The sequence below is a fragment of the Girardinichthys multiradiatus genome, chromosome 7 (assembly GCF_021462225.1).
Source record: "Girardinichthys multiradiatus isolate DD_20200921_A chromosome 7, DD_fGirMul_XY1, whole genome shotgun sequence".
In the NCBI taxonomy this organism is placed as follows: Eukaryota; Metazoa; Chordata; class Actinopteri; order Cyprinodontiformes; family Goodeidae; genus Girardinichthys; species Girardinichthys multiradiatus.
In genome coordinates, this window is record NC_061800.1 from 34,328,563 (window position 1) to 34,345,928 (window position 17,366).

General features: G+C 38.6%; 1 protein-coding gene across 1 annotated transcript; it reads left to right on the forward strand.

The window, feature by feature from the left end:
• The first annotated feature begins 221 nt into the window (after positions 1-221).
• Positions 222-8,512, forward strand: c7h3orf38 (chromosome 7 C3orf38 homolog). The gene is made up of 4 exons (XM_047369669.1): positions 222-494; positions 731-906; positions 2,881-3,089; positions 3,167-8,512. Exons 1-4 carry the CDS (start codon positions 281-283, stop codon positions 3,528-3,530), a joined length of 963 nt encoding a protein of 320 aa, XP_047225625.1. The 5' UTR covers positions 222-280; the 3' UTR covers positions 3,531-8,512.
• The last annotated feature ends 8,854 nt before the right edge of the window (positions 8,513-17,366 follow it).

Genomic DNA, 17,366 nt, shown 5'->3' on the forward strand with positions numbered 1-17,366 from the left:
TTTTTTAATCATATCTACTATACGTGTTAAATCTAACTAGAAAACATAATAAGATGTGAGAGGCTAAAATCTCAACAGGCAACAAGGGACGCAAATTATCCTTCATGACGCATTCACTTGGACTCGGATTTTCAAAGTCTTTCGAAAAAACACTGCAGGGAACCAAATTGAAATTAGAAACAATTCTGGAGGTAGTAGAGACATCCGGCGGATTAATGTAAGATAAATAACTTAAGAACCCAACAGCACTAACACATAAACATTTGTCCTGGGAGGAACGATGACGCAAACATACATGTTTCTATACGGACAAATTTCCAAGCAGGACACAGATGGGCGAAAAGCCCTAAATATATGTTTTGAGAAAATGTCAGGACTTTCAGAAACGGAGCGTGTTGGCTTTAAAAAGATATTCAGCTTAATGACGGAAGGCGATTTACACTCACTCAGTGACACGGTCACAAATAAGATGATTGTTGTGGAAAACGTTGCAGGTAAGACTTCAGGCTAGGAAGTCTCTTACTCGATGATGCACAAATCTCTTCAAAATCTCAATAATAACCCCAAAAATGTCATAAACTAGCACAATTATTGTATGCCTTTACCTCAAACACTATCATATATCTTTGCACAAGGAGACACCGGAGAAAACGAAAACAATGATTTATGCTCTCATGTGATTCATTAAATAAATAAGTTTGCTTACACGTTATGTTACTTTTTCATACAGAGGCTATGGAAACGATCCTGAGCTTCTCCAAAAATGCCGAGGAGCTCCTTAGAAGGAGGAAGGTTCAACGTGAACTCATATTTAAATACCTAGCCAAAGAAGGGGTGACAATGCCCCCAACCAGCGAGAAACACCAGCTGGTGAAGAGGACCCTGGAGCTGTGGTCATCAGGGACGGTAGGAACAAGGACCGGAACCTGTTACCATGATTAAACAGTGGCAAAAACACATCACTAATAATATGTTGTAACCAGTCAAACGAATGTGCATTTCGCTATTTTTGCACCTAAATGGTTAGAAAAAAACTAAAAGACAATGACATTTGACTTTTTAAAGTAATTTATGTTCAGTTTGTGTAGTTTATTAATTTTAAACTGATTTACAGAAGGATTCTTAGGGTTGAATTTGACAGCCATACAAGCAGTTTCAAGGTTAATGTGCTACTCATATGTCGAGAATGTTTTGAAAGCTGCCGAAACAAATCTACAAATTTGAGTCTGGTAAAGCACGGAATTTTAAAATGGAAAATCTGCCATACCATTCCAAAGTTTAAAGCCGTCTTTATTGAGATGCCAGAGAGAGTCCAGGAGTGACCAGAGTCTTCTCCGGCTGGACAAATCCCACCCTTTCCCTTCCCGACCTGTTTCCACACTACTGGTCAGCTGACTGAAAGAAGCCTTATACTAGACCATGTTTTGCTTTACATTTTTGTGTAATTACCATGAAACTGTGGTAAGATGTCATACTGTGAGAATCTCATAATTTCTACCTCTTTAATCACTGGCTGTAGTTTAACGTCTATTACCTTCTATCTATTAATAACTGTTATACAGAATTCTACTAGAAAAGATATAAAATATATTCCTTTCAGATGTGGAAAACCCATGATTTTCAGTATCTTTAGTATCTTAAAGAGGTATTTATAGCCCTTGAACTTTTTCATATTGTGCGAAGTAACGGGGTGGAGGAAGACATGCAGCAAAGGTCAACGGGCCTGGACTTGAGCTCGTGTCGGCTGCGTTGACACAAACCATTCTGTTGTAGCTCTGGCTGTATATCCATGACTGTTGTCCAACTGAGAGGTGAACATCCTCCACTCTCATCTTTTTCAGCCTCTCCATGGGCGATCTTTCAGGATTCTCCTGTATTTTGTTCCATACATCTTTCCATCAACTATAACCAGCTTCCTTGTCCTTGCACTGCCACCACCGTGTTTTACTATGAGGATGTTGTGTTCAGGGTGGTGTGCCGTGTAAATTTACCACCACCCATGTAGGCCAAAAACCTCTGTTTGGGGTCATCTGACAATGCGCTTTCCTTCACAAGTCTCCTACAGAAGCTGTGGCAAACTAGAAATGGTTATCTAATGGCTTCCTTCTTGCCACTCTTCGATAAAAGTCAGGTTTGAAGGGTGCAGAACTGATAGTTCTCCTGTCGACAGATTCTCTCACCCGAGCTATGGATCTTAGCAGCTCCTCCAGAGTTACTATGGGCCTCTTGGCTCCTTCTGTTATTGATGCTCTTCTTGCCATTTTGGTTGGACGGCCATGTCTTGGTAGGTTTGCATATGTGTCATAGTGTTAAGATTTTTGGATGGGTTGAACACTGCTCCATGAGAAATCCAAAGCTTGGGATATTTCTTTTGTAACCTAACCCTGGTTTAAGCTTCTGCTTCTTGGTCTTCATGATGCTTTTTGTTCATTAATGTTCTCTAACAAACATCTGAGTATTTATAATAAGAATAAATTAGTTATAGCTTATTAGGCTATATCTGTAAGGAGTTGGTTTTGATGGATTTAGGGATACTTATTAGTGAAAATATATGCACTCCACATATTCATTTTTGTTGTTGTAAAGAAAATTGTTTTTTCTGACTTTTTACATTATGTGCTACTTTGTGTTGGTCTAGTTGATAAAATCCCACTGAAATACACTAAAGTCTGCAGTTGTAGCGTGAGAGTGTAAAAACATTTAATGGGTGCTTATGACAGCACTGTAAGATGTCTCCTAAGATGCCAACTATCATGAGAAAACACTGTGCTTTCATATAATAAAATTAGACACTTGATGATTCCCTATAGTCACATACAATTACATTGCAGAGTGTGTGTGTGTGTGTGTGTGTGACAAAAATATGTTACTCTTTAAAAGGTGGATAAAGCCAAGCAGCAACAGCTGACAACATCTGATTCCAATGACATAAAAACCAAGGTTGGCTTTGATCCACTGATCCTGGGACAGCAGTTCTGTCAGTGGTTCTTCCAGATCCTGAACAGTCAGAACCCTTCACTGGGCCAACATCCTCAAGAATGGGGACCGCAGCATTTCTGGCCAGATGTGAAATTACGCCTTCTTTCCAGGTATGATTATTAAACAGTTGGGGAAAAAATTCTGTCTGCTTAAAGGAAATTGATTTACCATATTGTGTGTTTCTCAGAGCTACGACTGAGCAGATGGAGGAGTTACTGGGGGCTGAACTGGTCAGCCTTCGTCTTTTGGCCCTGACTAGTGGAGAGCGCCTCCTCTTCAGTCCCAACCTGGATCCTCATGGTCTCAGGGCCCTGGCCTCCCCCCATGGCTTAGTGCTGGTGGGTGTTGCTGGGACCATCCACAGAGACCAGACCTGTCTTGGTATCTTCGAGCAAATATTTGGCCTTGTCCGCTCACCCCTTAATGAAACCAGTTGGAAGATAAAGTTTGTCAATCTAAAGATCAGAGGACAGGATGCCATTGGAGGGACAGAGGTTGCAGCACCAGCTTTGAACTACAACTCCAGTGAGCTGCAGCGTCTTTGCAGCTGATGACAGCCAAGATAAAGCTGGTTATCTTTTACACTATTTTACCCAGGGATGCTTTAACTGACTGGGCATGTGTCACCCAATATGTACTTATCTGAGTTACCTAAACACTTCAAAATTCAGATTAGATGCTCGGTTGGGGTTGGTAGGGGGACAACGTTTTAGTTCAGGTCACTTTTTGCCCTGTTAATGCAAATTGATGCATGGTAAGTTTTTTAATTCCTTTAGAGTTCCTGTTTATTTTTACAAATGCAGCTATTCTGTTGCTTTTCTGTTTTACTAAATACATTTTATGTTGCTGCAAAGTATGTTCTTTGACAGCTTGTGCCTTATGCAAAATATACTGCTGATGCAGTCTTAAATATACATTTGTAAATATGTAATTTATAGAAAGAGTTGAGTTGTGTACATTTGAACTGTAATTACAAGTACGTCTTGCAAATTGGATTATTATCTTATATCTATGACAAGACATGCTGAATTTCTGGTGCTTTCTCATGATGAGTAAAGGTTATCCCATGATCTTGTGTTGGCATACCTATGAACCCACAAATAAAGTAAGTGCACCTATGCAAAGGTCTGTAGTAGGTATATATGTAGACAAGCTGTATAAAATATTCAACAGATATCTCTGTAAAGCATCTTCCAATAAATTACACCTCTTAAATAACTGTTCTATAAAAGCAGTAAAACTGCTGAGCAACCATTTGCAGTAGACGGCCAAAATTAGCACACTCTCCTAGCTCATAATCGCGATACTAAAATGTGGGAGTAAAGGATATTATTTAAACATACTTCCTACATTTTATAGAAATCTACCTTGCAAACATGAGACATCTGTAAAAAAACTTAACTGAAAGGAGGTCTAATATTTTATAGTCATCTGTTTTTTACTGTGCCCTGTTTATATTCCCCAATGTTTGTTTTATTAAACCAACACAAAGTCGTGCATACTTGTCAAATGGAAGGAAAGTGATATATGGTCCTCAACATTTTAGAAACAGAAAAATGAAATATGTTGCTTGCATATGTATTCAACCCCTTTTAGTCTTTTTCCCCTAAATAAAATCCAGTGCTTCCAATTCAGAAGCCATCTTGGTAAACAGAGACAAGCCAGCTGTTCTCTTGAAGGGTTAGGTTATATGATTGCATTCCCAGCGTTGAGCTCCTCACAGAGCACTTTATCAGAGATTGGAAAGATGAGACCAAATGCTACTTTTTGGGCTACATTCAGAATGCATTATGTGGTGAAAAACTAATACATCTTCACCCTGACCACACATCACTCAATGTGAAACAGTGGTGGCACCATCATTCTGAGGGGATGCTTTATTTCAGCAGGGACAGGGAAGCTGGTCAGAGTTGATAGGAATATAGATGGAGCTAAATACAGAGAAATCCTGGATAAAAAACTATTGGGGCTCTAGAAAGTTGGGACTAGGACAGAAGTTATCCTTTAAACAGAAACATACCCCTAAACATACTGAAAGATCTATTATTAAATGTTTTAGATCAAAGCATATTCATGTGTTTGACTGGGCTAGACTTTAATACAGCTGAGAATTTTTCACAATACTGGGGGTTAGGGTTACTGTTTACAGATGTTCTTTGCTCAATCTGATTGTGTCTCAGATATAGAATGTGCAAAGATGGTAGAAACATACCCCGAAAGTTTTAATTGCATCCAAAGTTCATTCTACAAATTGTTAAATCAGCAAGCTAAATACATATAAACTGCATACTTTGAAAACAATGTATATTTGTCGTAATTCAGAGTTATACATTACTTTGCATTGATCTGTCACAAAAGATCCAAATAAAATATTCAAATATATAAAAAGTTTATGGTTGTAATGGGAAAAATGTGGGAAAGTAAAACATTTTTTAATACATTTACAAGACACTGTATGTAGACTGTATTTTGACATCAAAAGACATAGCATAATAGGTTTGACATATATTTTTTGTTTTACTGGGTCAATAATAGCAATTCAATGGATGGAGGAATGGTTTCTTAAAAGTGTCTTACCGTAACCTTTAACTTGTAAGAGTTTTTTTTTTTCGCAGATTGTGTTTTTCCAAGATATAATCCCAGTAACCTCTATCCTTAAGCCCATAGTACTTGAGTTTTAGTAAAGGAGGTGTGCAAGACATATTTTTTTTTACTTGTTTTTGGACCACTAAGCCCCCGACAGCTTTTGTCTTTGAACATCTCCACAGATGCTCAAGACACTTCCTAATGAATAAAACATCCCAGCAGTTACTGAAGCAAACAATTTTCTTTGTTTTTATATAGTTTTCAGAAAGTATGTGAGTAAACCATTCACAAGCTACAACTCCATCAAAATGCTGCAGCCCGGATCATTACCTCCCTTCAGGACATCACCCCGGTCCTGCAGCAGCTCCACTGACTCCCCGTTCATTACAGTATTCAGTTCAAAATCCCACTTCTTACTTTCAAGTCTATTCATAACCTGGCTCCTTCTTATCTCTCATAACTCCTTTAGGTCAACACACACTACTGCTCCCTTAGAAGTCCTCTTCCCTCGCCCATCTTGCACCATGGGGGAGTAGGACCTTCAGCTGCTCTGCTCCCCATCTTTGGAACAAACTCCCCCAGACCTCCTTTAACATTCAATCACTTTCAACCGTCTTTCAACCGTCTTTGTATGGTGTCCTTGAGTGTCTAGAAAGATGTCTTCAAATTAAATTAATTATTAGTATAAATTATTAAGACCAAAAGTCATTTGTTTAGTATTTTTTTTTGTTTAAATAATTAGTATTTACTGCAGTTGCCCTTACAAGAACAGACTGCTGTGCTCTGTCAGAAAACTTTCTTTAACTAGGCAGCCATCTGACTAAAACAACTTTATTAACCAAAACATTCAACTACTGTGCTTCAGAAGTGAAGCTATGTACTACATAATGCCATGTAACATCTATATAAATGAAGCAAGTCCAAATACAGGGAGCTAAAATTAATGATTTCTGTAAATGATAAATAATAACATAGCATGTTCAAACCTAAGAGATAAATAATTGGAATATAAGGGTTAATATGCTAACCCATTTACACCTGGTATCATAATTTGTTCTTGGTACAGAGGCTGCTAATAACTCAGATCCTAAAATGCAAATTTGGTGGCTTGGGTGGGCCCAGTTGTCAACACAAATGGTGCAATAGACATCACACTTGAATCTGGTGTAAATGGGTCATACATGTAGGAGGAGGCAGGGGATGTTCCGGCCTCATCATCATCGTTAACACTGACGTTTCTGTGGAACAACAGCTGAATAATAACCGGGTGAATAGTTGAAGTGAAATAATTTGTCTTGGAAACAAAAAGGTTATCCATATAGCACTTTTCACTGTTATTTCTAGATACAGGTTTCTTGCATCATACAACATTTACAGTGTCTTGTAAAACTTCACAACCCTAAACTTTTTTTTAAAATTTTCTACATTACAACCACAAATCCAAATGAATTTTGTAAGCAAATTATGTCAGAGTTAAAGTAGTACATCATTGAAGGGGAAATGATGCAGTAGTTTTTTTCCAAATAAAACTGGCCTACATTTGCAATCAAGCCTCTGAGTCAAAACCATTTAAAACCCATCAGTTGCTTCAGTTAAAGCTTTAGATCTTTTGGGGTAAGTTTGTACCAGCTTTGCACATCTAAATTAAAAGTTGTCCTCGCATAGTTGATTGAGCTTAGTCAGATTAGATGAAAAGCATTTTTGAACATTGAATACCCAATTAAATTAATGTGTGGACTTTGACTGGGGCATTTCATGATAGTAACATGTCCCATTGTGGTGCTGGTTGTATGTTTAGTGTTGTCATGCAGGAACATAAACCTTTACCCCTCTTTCAAGTCTCTTGGAGCCTGAGCTGGTTCTCTTCCAGGATTGCCCTGCATTTAGCTCCTTCCACTTATCCATCAGCTCTGACCAGCATTCCTTTTGCTGCTGAAGAAAGCATCCCCACACAATGATTCTGCCACATCCATGTATGTCTAATGTATTCACAGATATGCTGTATTTATACAGAGATTAAATTACAAAGGTGCAGTCTTTTATTAAATTGGTTGAACTTTGGGAGCAGTTGCTTGAAGTGGATTTTATTTGTTTTTATTTATTAAACCTTTTGCATGGCATCTACATGCACCAATTATGTGACACAAGCTTTATCATGACTAGTTATTGATGCAGCAGAGCTTAACTTTTATTGATTCTCTTGAGTCATCCCAGGGAGGGCACGCAGGGTCTACTGGAGAATACAGTGTGCCCATATGCCTTTGTGGCTTTTGTGGGAACTGTTACATGTGGGAAATTATTCTTGGCAGCCTCATTCAAAGGCGCCTGGAATAGTTAATTTCTGTGACTGTGTGGGTTGGAGCCACATGCCTCCTTGTGCTTTACAGCACCATAGTTGTGGTGAGTGGAAACCGCAGCCGCCATTGATCTCAGCCTGTTCACCTCTTCGAAAGAATAACATGCTGCTTGCATTCTGTCTTCATGGCACTTGGCTTCTCTAAGTTTTAATAAGCGGTTTGGAGCACAGGCACAGCGCTGACGCATGGGTTCGAAAATACTGCGGCAGTGGCGTCTGGTCATGGTTTTGTCTTCAGAGGACTTTTTTTTCCTACTTCCACTCTCTATAATAGGGAAGTGTGTTTCTCATAAAGAAACATGCTAAAAACTTACACCCATGTGTCCTTGAAATACCTTGTGGGTGTTGGGCCATGGAAAGGGGTTGGTTTAATTTTAAAATCCATATTGGTTTACTTTTTACTTTGATTTTAGACTGATTAGATGTTGGTTGGGCCACAACAAATCCCCATTAGTGATCAGAGAGGACTTTATTAAACACTTTACACTGAAAGTCTGAAAACTTTATATGTTCAATGTGTTATATTTTAACAAGACTAGAACAATACTTAAAGAAAATGTTTATTTTAATAAAAGAAAAAAAAGATTATAACTATTGTATGAGTAATGCCTCTACTATTAGTGTCTATCTCCAAGTACACTCTAAAAATCTGTTTTGGGGGGTATCAAAGCAAAGTCATAAAAAAATGAATACACCTGGAGGAAAATTAAAAAAGTATAGATACATACAATATGCACGTAAAATATATAAAAACCTTTAAAGAGTCAGATGTTGAACTCCAGTATTTTAGGGGCTTCTACTGTTATACTGCTGTCACGTTGTTTCCCATTTTAGCATGATTCTAGCGTGTTACACAGGTCTAAATGTGAAGAAACGATGCTGATGTTGAAGAACATAAAGTCCTATTAGTTCAGTTTGTGTGTGATGTCACTGTGTAACTGGATTAGGAGTGTGGTATTTACAAGGTTCAACTTTGTCACAACATGGTGCGTCATGTTTTCTGTGAAGTTACAATCTTGTTTTTTTCCCCATATTTAGGGACCAACTGAACATCTTGGAATGTAATTTTAATGCATTGTGAGCACCCCTACGTGGATAGGAAATTATTACCCAGATTAATAATAAGGTTTGGGCAGAGAGAAGTAGTTTAGAGTGAAATAATCTAAACATTTTTCGTTTTATGACATTTGGTTCTGTTTATGTTTAAAACTCAGCCATCTTAGTGCTAGCAGATTATCTGTTCAGCACATGCGCTTAGTTTGTGTTCTGTGTTTGTGTTTTTTTTAAAGTTAAGACAAACTTTATTTAAGGGGTGATTTTAAACACAGAAGATGGACCACAACACGATGTCCACGCTTATGCATTTTAACCCTTTTATTAATGGTATTTTAAAGGTATGTGTTCGATTCGGATGAAGCTATTAGCTTCTTTTGTTAGCTTTAACTGCTAACAGCTAAGAACACGTGCTTGCCTGCTAAAGATCATTTACCCAAAAAGGTTGTGAGTTTTCAGTCTAGGAAATAATATTTCCCTAAATATTATTTTACTAAACTTTAAAACTAAGTAAACACCATTCAATTCAAATTCAATTCAAAAATACTTTATTAATCCCAAAGGGAAATTAAATGTTTTTATAGCTCATATTATGAAGGTTTCTTCAAAGAGCCGTTGTAGATGCTGATGGCTGTGGGCAGGAAGGATCTCCTGTAGCGCTCCGTCTTACAGCAGATCTGAAGAAGCCTCTGACTGAAGACACTCTGTTGTTGTAGGACAGTCTCATGAAGAGGATGCTCAGGGTTCTCCATAATGTTCTTCATTTTATGAAGAATCCATCTTTCCACAACGATCTCCAGAGGTTCCAGAGGAGTCCCCAGAACAGAGCCAGACTTCTTTATCAGCTTGTTGAGCTTTTTTAAGTCCCTGGCTCTGATGCTGCTTCCCCAGCAGATGATGGCAGAAGAGATCAAACTCTCCACAACAGACTTATAGAAGATATGCAGCATCTTGCTGCAAACACCAAAGGACCTAAGCTTCCTCAAGAAGTACAGTCTGCTCTGTCCCTTCTTGTAGATGGCTTCACAGTTGCATCTCCACTCTAGTCTGTTGTCCAGGTGAACACTGAGGTATTTATACTCCTCCACCACCTCCACTTCTTCTCCCATGATAGAAATAGTTTTTGACTTATTCCGGTTTCTCTTAAAATCTACAATCATCTCCTTTGTTTTAGTCATGTTCAAAATGAGATGATTGTTTCCACACCAGCCACAAAGCGGTCCACCACCTTCCTGTACTCAGCTTCTTGTCCATCTCTGATCCACCCCACGACTGCAGAATCATCCGAGTATTTCTGCAGATGACAGGAGTCTGTCTTGTACTGGAAGTCTGAGGTGTACAGAGTGAAAAGGAATGGTGAGAGTACAGTCCCCTGTGGTGCTCCTGTGTGCTGCTGACTAACTGGTTAGACTCACAACCCTTCAGTCTCACAAACTGTGGTCTGTTTGTCAGGTAGTCTTTGATCCAGGAGATTGTTGAGGCCTCCACCTGAGTCTTCTGGAGTTTCTAACAAAGCAAATCAGGTTGGATTGTATTAAATGCACTGGAGAAATCAAAGAACATGATCCTCACAGTGCTACTGGCTTTGTCCGGATGACAGTGGCTTTGTTGAAGCAGGTGTATGATGGCATCTTCAACTCCAACTCCACAGTGATAAGCAAACTGAAGGCGGTCCTGATGGTTTACTGTTTGCTTACTCAAGTGGGCCAACAGGAGTCTCTCTAGGACCTTCATGATGTGAGATGTCAGGGCAACAGGTCTATAGTCATTGAGGACTGATGGGTGAGTTTTCTTTGGTACTGGAACAAGACAGGAGGTCTTCCACAACACCGGAACCTTCTTCTGGGCCAGGCTAAGGTTGAAGAGGTGCTGCAGAATCCCACAGAGCTGCTCTGCACAGGCCTTCAGGACTCTAGGGCTGACAGGATCTGGACCTGCAGCCTTATTCCTATTCAGTCTCTCCAGTTGTCTCTTCACCTGACTTCTTGAGACACACAGGTGGAAGGGGAAAGCAAAGGAAGCATCAGCATCTTCTGATATGGTTGATGGCAAACATGTAGAAGCAGAAGGGTCTAGGGCTGAGGTTGAAGATAAAAAATGTGAGGTGTTACGGGACAGCTGTGGGTCCTGTGGGTCAAAGGAGGGTGGGATGTCTGTTTGGCTGTGAGCAGGAGAGGAGGATGCTGAGCTTGTTTCTGAACTGAACCTATTGAAGAATGTGTTCAGTTCATTGGCTCTGTCCAGACCTCCATCGGTCTGATCATCCTTCTGCTTGAAGCCTGATCAAGCAGAAAGGGGTGCTTTTATACAGCCAGTGTCATCATGTGGGTTTCATGTTGGGACCCACAGCCATGGAAACAAAATTAAACTCCGGTACAAACTTTTCTGGAACTTTCAAAATAAATTGCATTTAACTGACTTCTAGCAACTGAGGAAAGGGGGGTAGCATCGGACTTCCCATGATGGCACTGACTGTATAAAAGTACCTCTTTCCAATGGTCCAATCTCTTTCTACCACTCCTCCCACAACACTTTCTCTTCCACGCCGGTGAACATCGGGATAGGAGGAAACAGTGCGCTAATGTCTCTTTGCTAGCAAACAGACATAAACTCATCAACTGAATCCAAGGATGTCATAAGATCATGCGATTATATGCACAAGATAAGTAGAAATAAATCACTGTCTGCGTATTCGGTGATTTTCATTCATGAACGGGGTACTCAAGGTACAAGCATTGCTTGACTGTTCTCTGAGATCTGCAGAAGCGAACTGTTTCCAGAGAGTTCCCAGCACGACGCCGAGTGCAGCAGTTTCCCAAGGAAGGATAACGGAGACCGCATTACGGCAGTTAACGTGCAGTGTGGTCAGCGGACAGAACGGGCCGCCAAGCCACTGCTCCAGAAGTTAGCTGGCAGCTAACCTCTTCGTTCACGGAGCTCTATACAAACTTCGTCGTCACCCGGACAACTCCTCAGCATGGTTCATACGAGGTTAGGGTTTGGGCAGAACAATAATAGAAAGATTTAGATTGAAATGATCTAAACGTGAAGTTTGGTTTTGTTTGTGTTGAACTCAACTATCTTGGTGCTAGCAGAATATCTGCAGCACAGGTGCTCAGGTTGTGTTCTTTGTATGTTTTTAAAGTTAAGACAAGCTTTACTTGAAGGGTGATTTTAAACAGAAAATTTATCATAATGCGCCATCTGCGCTTATGCATTTTAACCCTTTTATTGACAGTATTTTTAAAGGTGTGTGTTTGATTCTGGTGCTAAGCTATCAGCCTCCTTTGTTAGCTTCAACTGCTAACAGGTAAGGACACGTGCTTGCTGCCAAATAATATTTACTCAGAAAGGTTTAGTTTTCAATCCAGTAAATAATGTGTCCCTAACATCATTTACTAAATTTGATAACTAAGTAAACACCATGAAGCCACATTTCTCCAGAAAGATTTGGCTCTTTTCCAAAATATTTCCTTAAATATTTTACCATTTCCTTAATAATATTTCTTTAAATATTATTTTAATAAATAAAGGCAGCTAATGAGACACCATTGAGAATTGGTCATCCAGAAGGTTGGTTTTATTCAGCAGATCATTCTTTAAAACATTATTTTATTAAAATAATATTTTATCTGATCTTGCATTGTGAATGGTTGTCTAAACGTTTGCTGATTATTGCCTAAGTTGGTTCCAAGACTAACTTAACTTCACTTCCAAGTTCTTCAAGATAATCCTTGGTCCTCAAACATAAATAACATTGAATGGTAATGTTGCATCACTCTTTCGGTCATGGTTCTCAATCATCTTTAATCAACTTGTTTATATTGTACATAGCCCATTAGTCTTCGTTATTCTTTAATTCTGCTTGGTAGTTTGGTCGGATTGTTTTAGCATAGTAAAGAGTTTGTTGATTGAAATATGTTTGACTTTGGGTTGACTTATTTTTGTTAATAAATTCTTGTATTTTAAGGAATTGTGTGAATTCATTCCATGTGTCTGCAGAGTTTATGCTGTTCAATAATGTCAGAGCTTGGCTCATCCCTTTCAATTCTGTTCTAATACCACCGCTTTATTGGGCTGGTATTCACAGGACAACCCTTAACAGACTGAAATATTATTTAATAAAAGATTAAATAATATATTCATAATCACAACAAATCTAATTTCTTTGTTCTTTTCATCTGTTGATTGAGCAAATATCTGGTTCTTATTATTAAAAGACAAAGCAAGCCATATAAAGTTTTTTTTTATATACCGCACAATTCATACACAAGGCAATCAAATTTCTTTACAGGACATAAAACAAAAATGTTATAAAGCATAAGCATAAAAGCATTGTATAAAACAAAGTGATGTTAAATGAGGGTTAAATTAAGGTAGCACTTTAAAGACAAATTTAAATCTAGTTTTATATTGATGTTTATTTTTTATTTATATCCCACCCAAATCCAGTCTTCAATCTCATGTTTCAAACAGGTGAACTGTTCATTTGTCAGATTTGTTCAAAAGCTGCTGCAAAGAAAAATGTTTTTATACAAGTTAACAAACATTTCAATTTGTATCTACAGTTTAAGTTAACATAAAACAGAATATCTAGAACCAATCAAATTTATTTGACCAATTAAACCAATTAAGTTGAGTTTAAGCATCCTCAAATTAGTTATAATTTAATTTTGTTTATTGAAGTTTTGAAAATTGTATTGCTATAATGTCTGAGACTTCTACTTCTTTATCTAAGTTGGTACTTTCACCAAAATCCTGCTGTATGGAATCTTACACTTGTCTTATTACAGTGGCCAACAGCCGCAGCAAACACATGAATGATGCAAAGTTCATAATTCATGAATGATGCAAACTCCAAAAAACATAAACACAAAAACCCATGCAACAGCAAAACGCTGCAAATACGAAAAAAACAGCAAGTAAAAAAAAAAGCTGCACACACTCCACAAATTGGAAGTGCACCAGACCACTAGGTGAAACCGACCGCCAAGTCATATTGGACCACACCCTCAGTAAAAACCTTGACGGGATTGCCCAAATGAAACTTGGAGAGAGGACAGAAAAGATATATCTTCCTTCATGCCTTTTTTAAACAGGTCTCCATAATATTTTATAATATTATAGAACAGACGTATTTACGTCGGTAATATTAGTGGTCGGGTTTGCAGCTATTTTCTAACGTAATGTTGTTTTTATTTGTGCTTTTTGCTGTTGTTTTTGTATTTTCAGTGTTTTTCCTTTTGCTTCTGTCTATTTTCTGTAATTGCAGATTTTTTTGCAGCGTTTTCTGTTGCATTGGTTTTTCGTATTTGTGTGTTTGAAGTTTGCACCATTCATAAATTACGGAGTTAGCTTCATTCATGTGTTTGCAGCACGTTTTAACTGTTTGCTGCACATTCTAGTCGACCTCCGTATCTTATTCACTCTACTGGAGAATATAAGTACTGCATGTGGCAAGTTTCTGTTTTGTTTTTTATCTTTACAAAACAGAAATTCCAATAAGTACAAAACCCTTTTTTTTTTAAATGGTTACACTACGTAAAATATAAAAAAAGTCTTCAATATATTAATACATATACAACAGATAATAATATAAAATACTACATACTGTATTGAAAAATTGCTGTTAAAATGTGTGTTTAATTTATGATCCCTTATGTATACAGGTATATTTTATGGGTGAGTCAGTTCTTTGTTGATTTCTTGATATCATTTGTACTCTGTATGCAAAAAAAAAAACAAAACAAACAAAAAAAACCTCCAACACATGTTTTACTTAATTTAGACTTGAATGTATTGGAACTATACTTTGATTAAGATTTTGCATTTATGTCTTTTGTAAATAGTTCATATCGATATTGTAAATGTAACTTTTTAACAATATAGATGTTGAATAAATATATTGTCAAACACTTCTAATAAATATTTCCCATAAAATATTGAATTTCCTGACAAATGTTTTCTCAGCCGTTAAACTGTTCAGGTTTCATCAGTGAATAGACATTTACTCAATGTTGTTTAATGACAACAATGTGATGTGTAAAGGTGTATACAGACATTATGTTTTATGTTAGTGTCCTGTCATAAGTGAGTCAGTTTGATGTGACCCCCTGACAACATAACGCCAGAAGAGGGCAGACAAGCAGCACCATAGACAGCAACCTATTTGATCCATTTCCTTGAAAAAAAGAGAAAAAAAAGAAAAGAAAAAAAAAACCTTTTAACACTATTGAGGGAACCCATCCATTTATAAGAGAGATCTCAGTGAGCTGATGTTAGCAGGCAATTTCCTTCCAGCCACGTCCGTGAGGAAAACTGTAAATTTTTCATGCTTGAATTGTCCTCCATTAAAGTAATGGAGGTTCTTAAAGACGGACATGTTAAACTGTTGCCTTCCGTAAGCACAAGAGTGCGCATTTTACAAGTTACCAAAGTGTCGGTAATTTATCTGCGTTGCTGAGGGTGTGAGAGGCAGCTTTAGCACAATGTTCTCTAGACACTGCATTATCCGGACAACAAAGACTGGGATTTATGAGTGGGAAGCGATTCAGTCAGTATAGGTTGTGATATTTCTCCCGCCAAGGAAAAAAAACAACCTGTTATAGGACAATTCAATCAAAGTTTGACAGACTTGCTTTGTCATTTTGTTCAACTTGCCCTCCAACCCATCAGTGTTTCATAAACCTGTATGCAGCAAAACTTCACTGAAGAGGTAACGAGGTCAATGGTGTTTGGTGTTAAAGCTCTCCAACCTAAGACTTGATCTTTTTTTCTCTTTTCTTCAGAACATGAAGCTGATAAACATCTGTGGCATGCTGTACGGTTTTTTATAACCAAATCACTGCTGTGCTTTAATGCAGATCAATTATCCCCCATATGAACGATATTTTAGTGGTAGTCTTTTAGCTACAGCTGAAAGACATAAGATCTTCCTCTTTATCAACTGTTTGCTGCAGTCATGACAGAATGTTGTGTTTGTTTGACAGGTTCAACTTCTTGTCACTTGGGTCATGCGTGCATGAGCATAAATTATGGACTTGTATCACGGATTTACCCCACAGCATCTGTTTTTCTTACAGTTCCTTTTGTCTGAGCTGACATCATTGCTCCATTTTAACACAAATTGTTTTGGACCGATGTGGCATCCACCAAAGCTGAAATCAACCTCTTTCTGTGTGCCTGCCGGTGTATTCCTTACACATGCATCATTATCTCACGTAAACACTGGAAACACGAGACTGCCGGGGGAGAGGACGCCACTCAAAGCAACAAAGACAGGCCTGATTGAATAGATCCTGGGCGGTGACAGTCTCGTTTAGTGTCAATTTAAGAAAACAACAAGCAGAGCCCTCCTCTTTGGGAGGATCAGCTGGATCGAGGGTTTTTATTTATAGGGACTGCATGCATTCAGGGATGTTTCAGTCACAAAACATGGATGCAACAATATGGGGTTTCAAAAATGTCCCTCACATTGAGATGTACTTTGGAAGAGCTTGCACATAGCCCCCACCCCCGCTTTCTCTCTTCATCTCTTTATTTACCCCTCTATCTCTCTCTTTCACACATAGTGGCTCCACTGTGAAGCTTTGCAATGAGTCCCTTTCGTATGCAACGCAGGGGCCCCTGTGAGTTCCGTCCCTTGGCTCTCAAACTAAACAGTGAAGATGGTGTTATCTGAGAGCTGCCAGGAGGTTGTCAGCTTGTATTGGGCCGGGCCGACCAAGTGGCCGGAATGGTGGATGCCTGTCAATGCCAGGCCCCCACTGCCTTCCCCTCCGTGGACATCTGCTGCGTGTAGAAAAAGCTGTGGGATTTGTCTGTGGTTGCATCTTAATCCTCCATCTCTTCTGCTCCAGCCATGCCTGGCTGACCGAACCACCAGCCCTGCTCACTTTGCTTATATTAATTGCCCTTGCATGGCTCACTGTTTGCTTCTGATTACAGTCATTAATTTCAATTCCCCTAGAAGCCACCTCCACCGGAGCTGCCTTGAGGCACGCACAGATATGCCCTCTTTCACATGTACATGTGTATATGCTAAGAACAGTAAGAGAAGGGTTAACTTTGTCCAGCAAAACAGAGCAATGAGAAGGATTCTGAAACTGGCAGGTTAGAAAAGAGGTATAAAAACAGATGTAACCCCTTTTCCATGAATTACAGCTGTGGGATGTTGCATGCATATGTTGACAGCAGTGGTGCTGATGGTTAAAACTCTCATTTTACACATTTTACTGGCTTTTGTTTACAACACTACACATTTTACTGGCTTTTGTTTACAATCCAGTCAACTGAAAGGCACCAAACCCACCATGAATTGCATGAACTATGTCAACAAATTGGTGAATCATTTTGTGTGTGCATGTGTGTGTGTCTGTGTGTGGTTGTATGT

What these genes read in the sequence shown, in the direction of transcription:
- c7h3orf38 (XM_047369669.1), top strand. Translation starts at nt 281, where the DNA reads ATGACGCAAACATACATGTTTCTATACGGACAAATTTCCAAGCAGGAC. An exon ending in TGTTGTGGAAAACGTTGCAG is followed by an intron (nt 495 to 730) that starts GTAAGACTTCAG and finishes TTTTTCATACAG; the next exon opens with AGGCTATGGAAACGATCCTG. An exon ending in AGCTGTGGTCATCAGGGACG is followed by an intron (nt 907 to 2,880) that starts GTAGGAACAAGG and finishes ACTCTTTAAAAG; the next exon opens with GTGGATAAAGCCAAGCAGCA.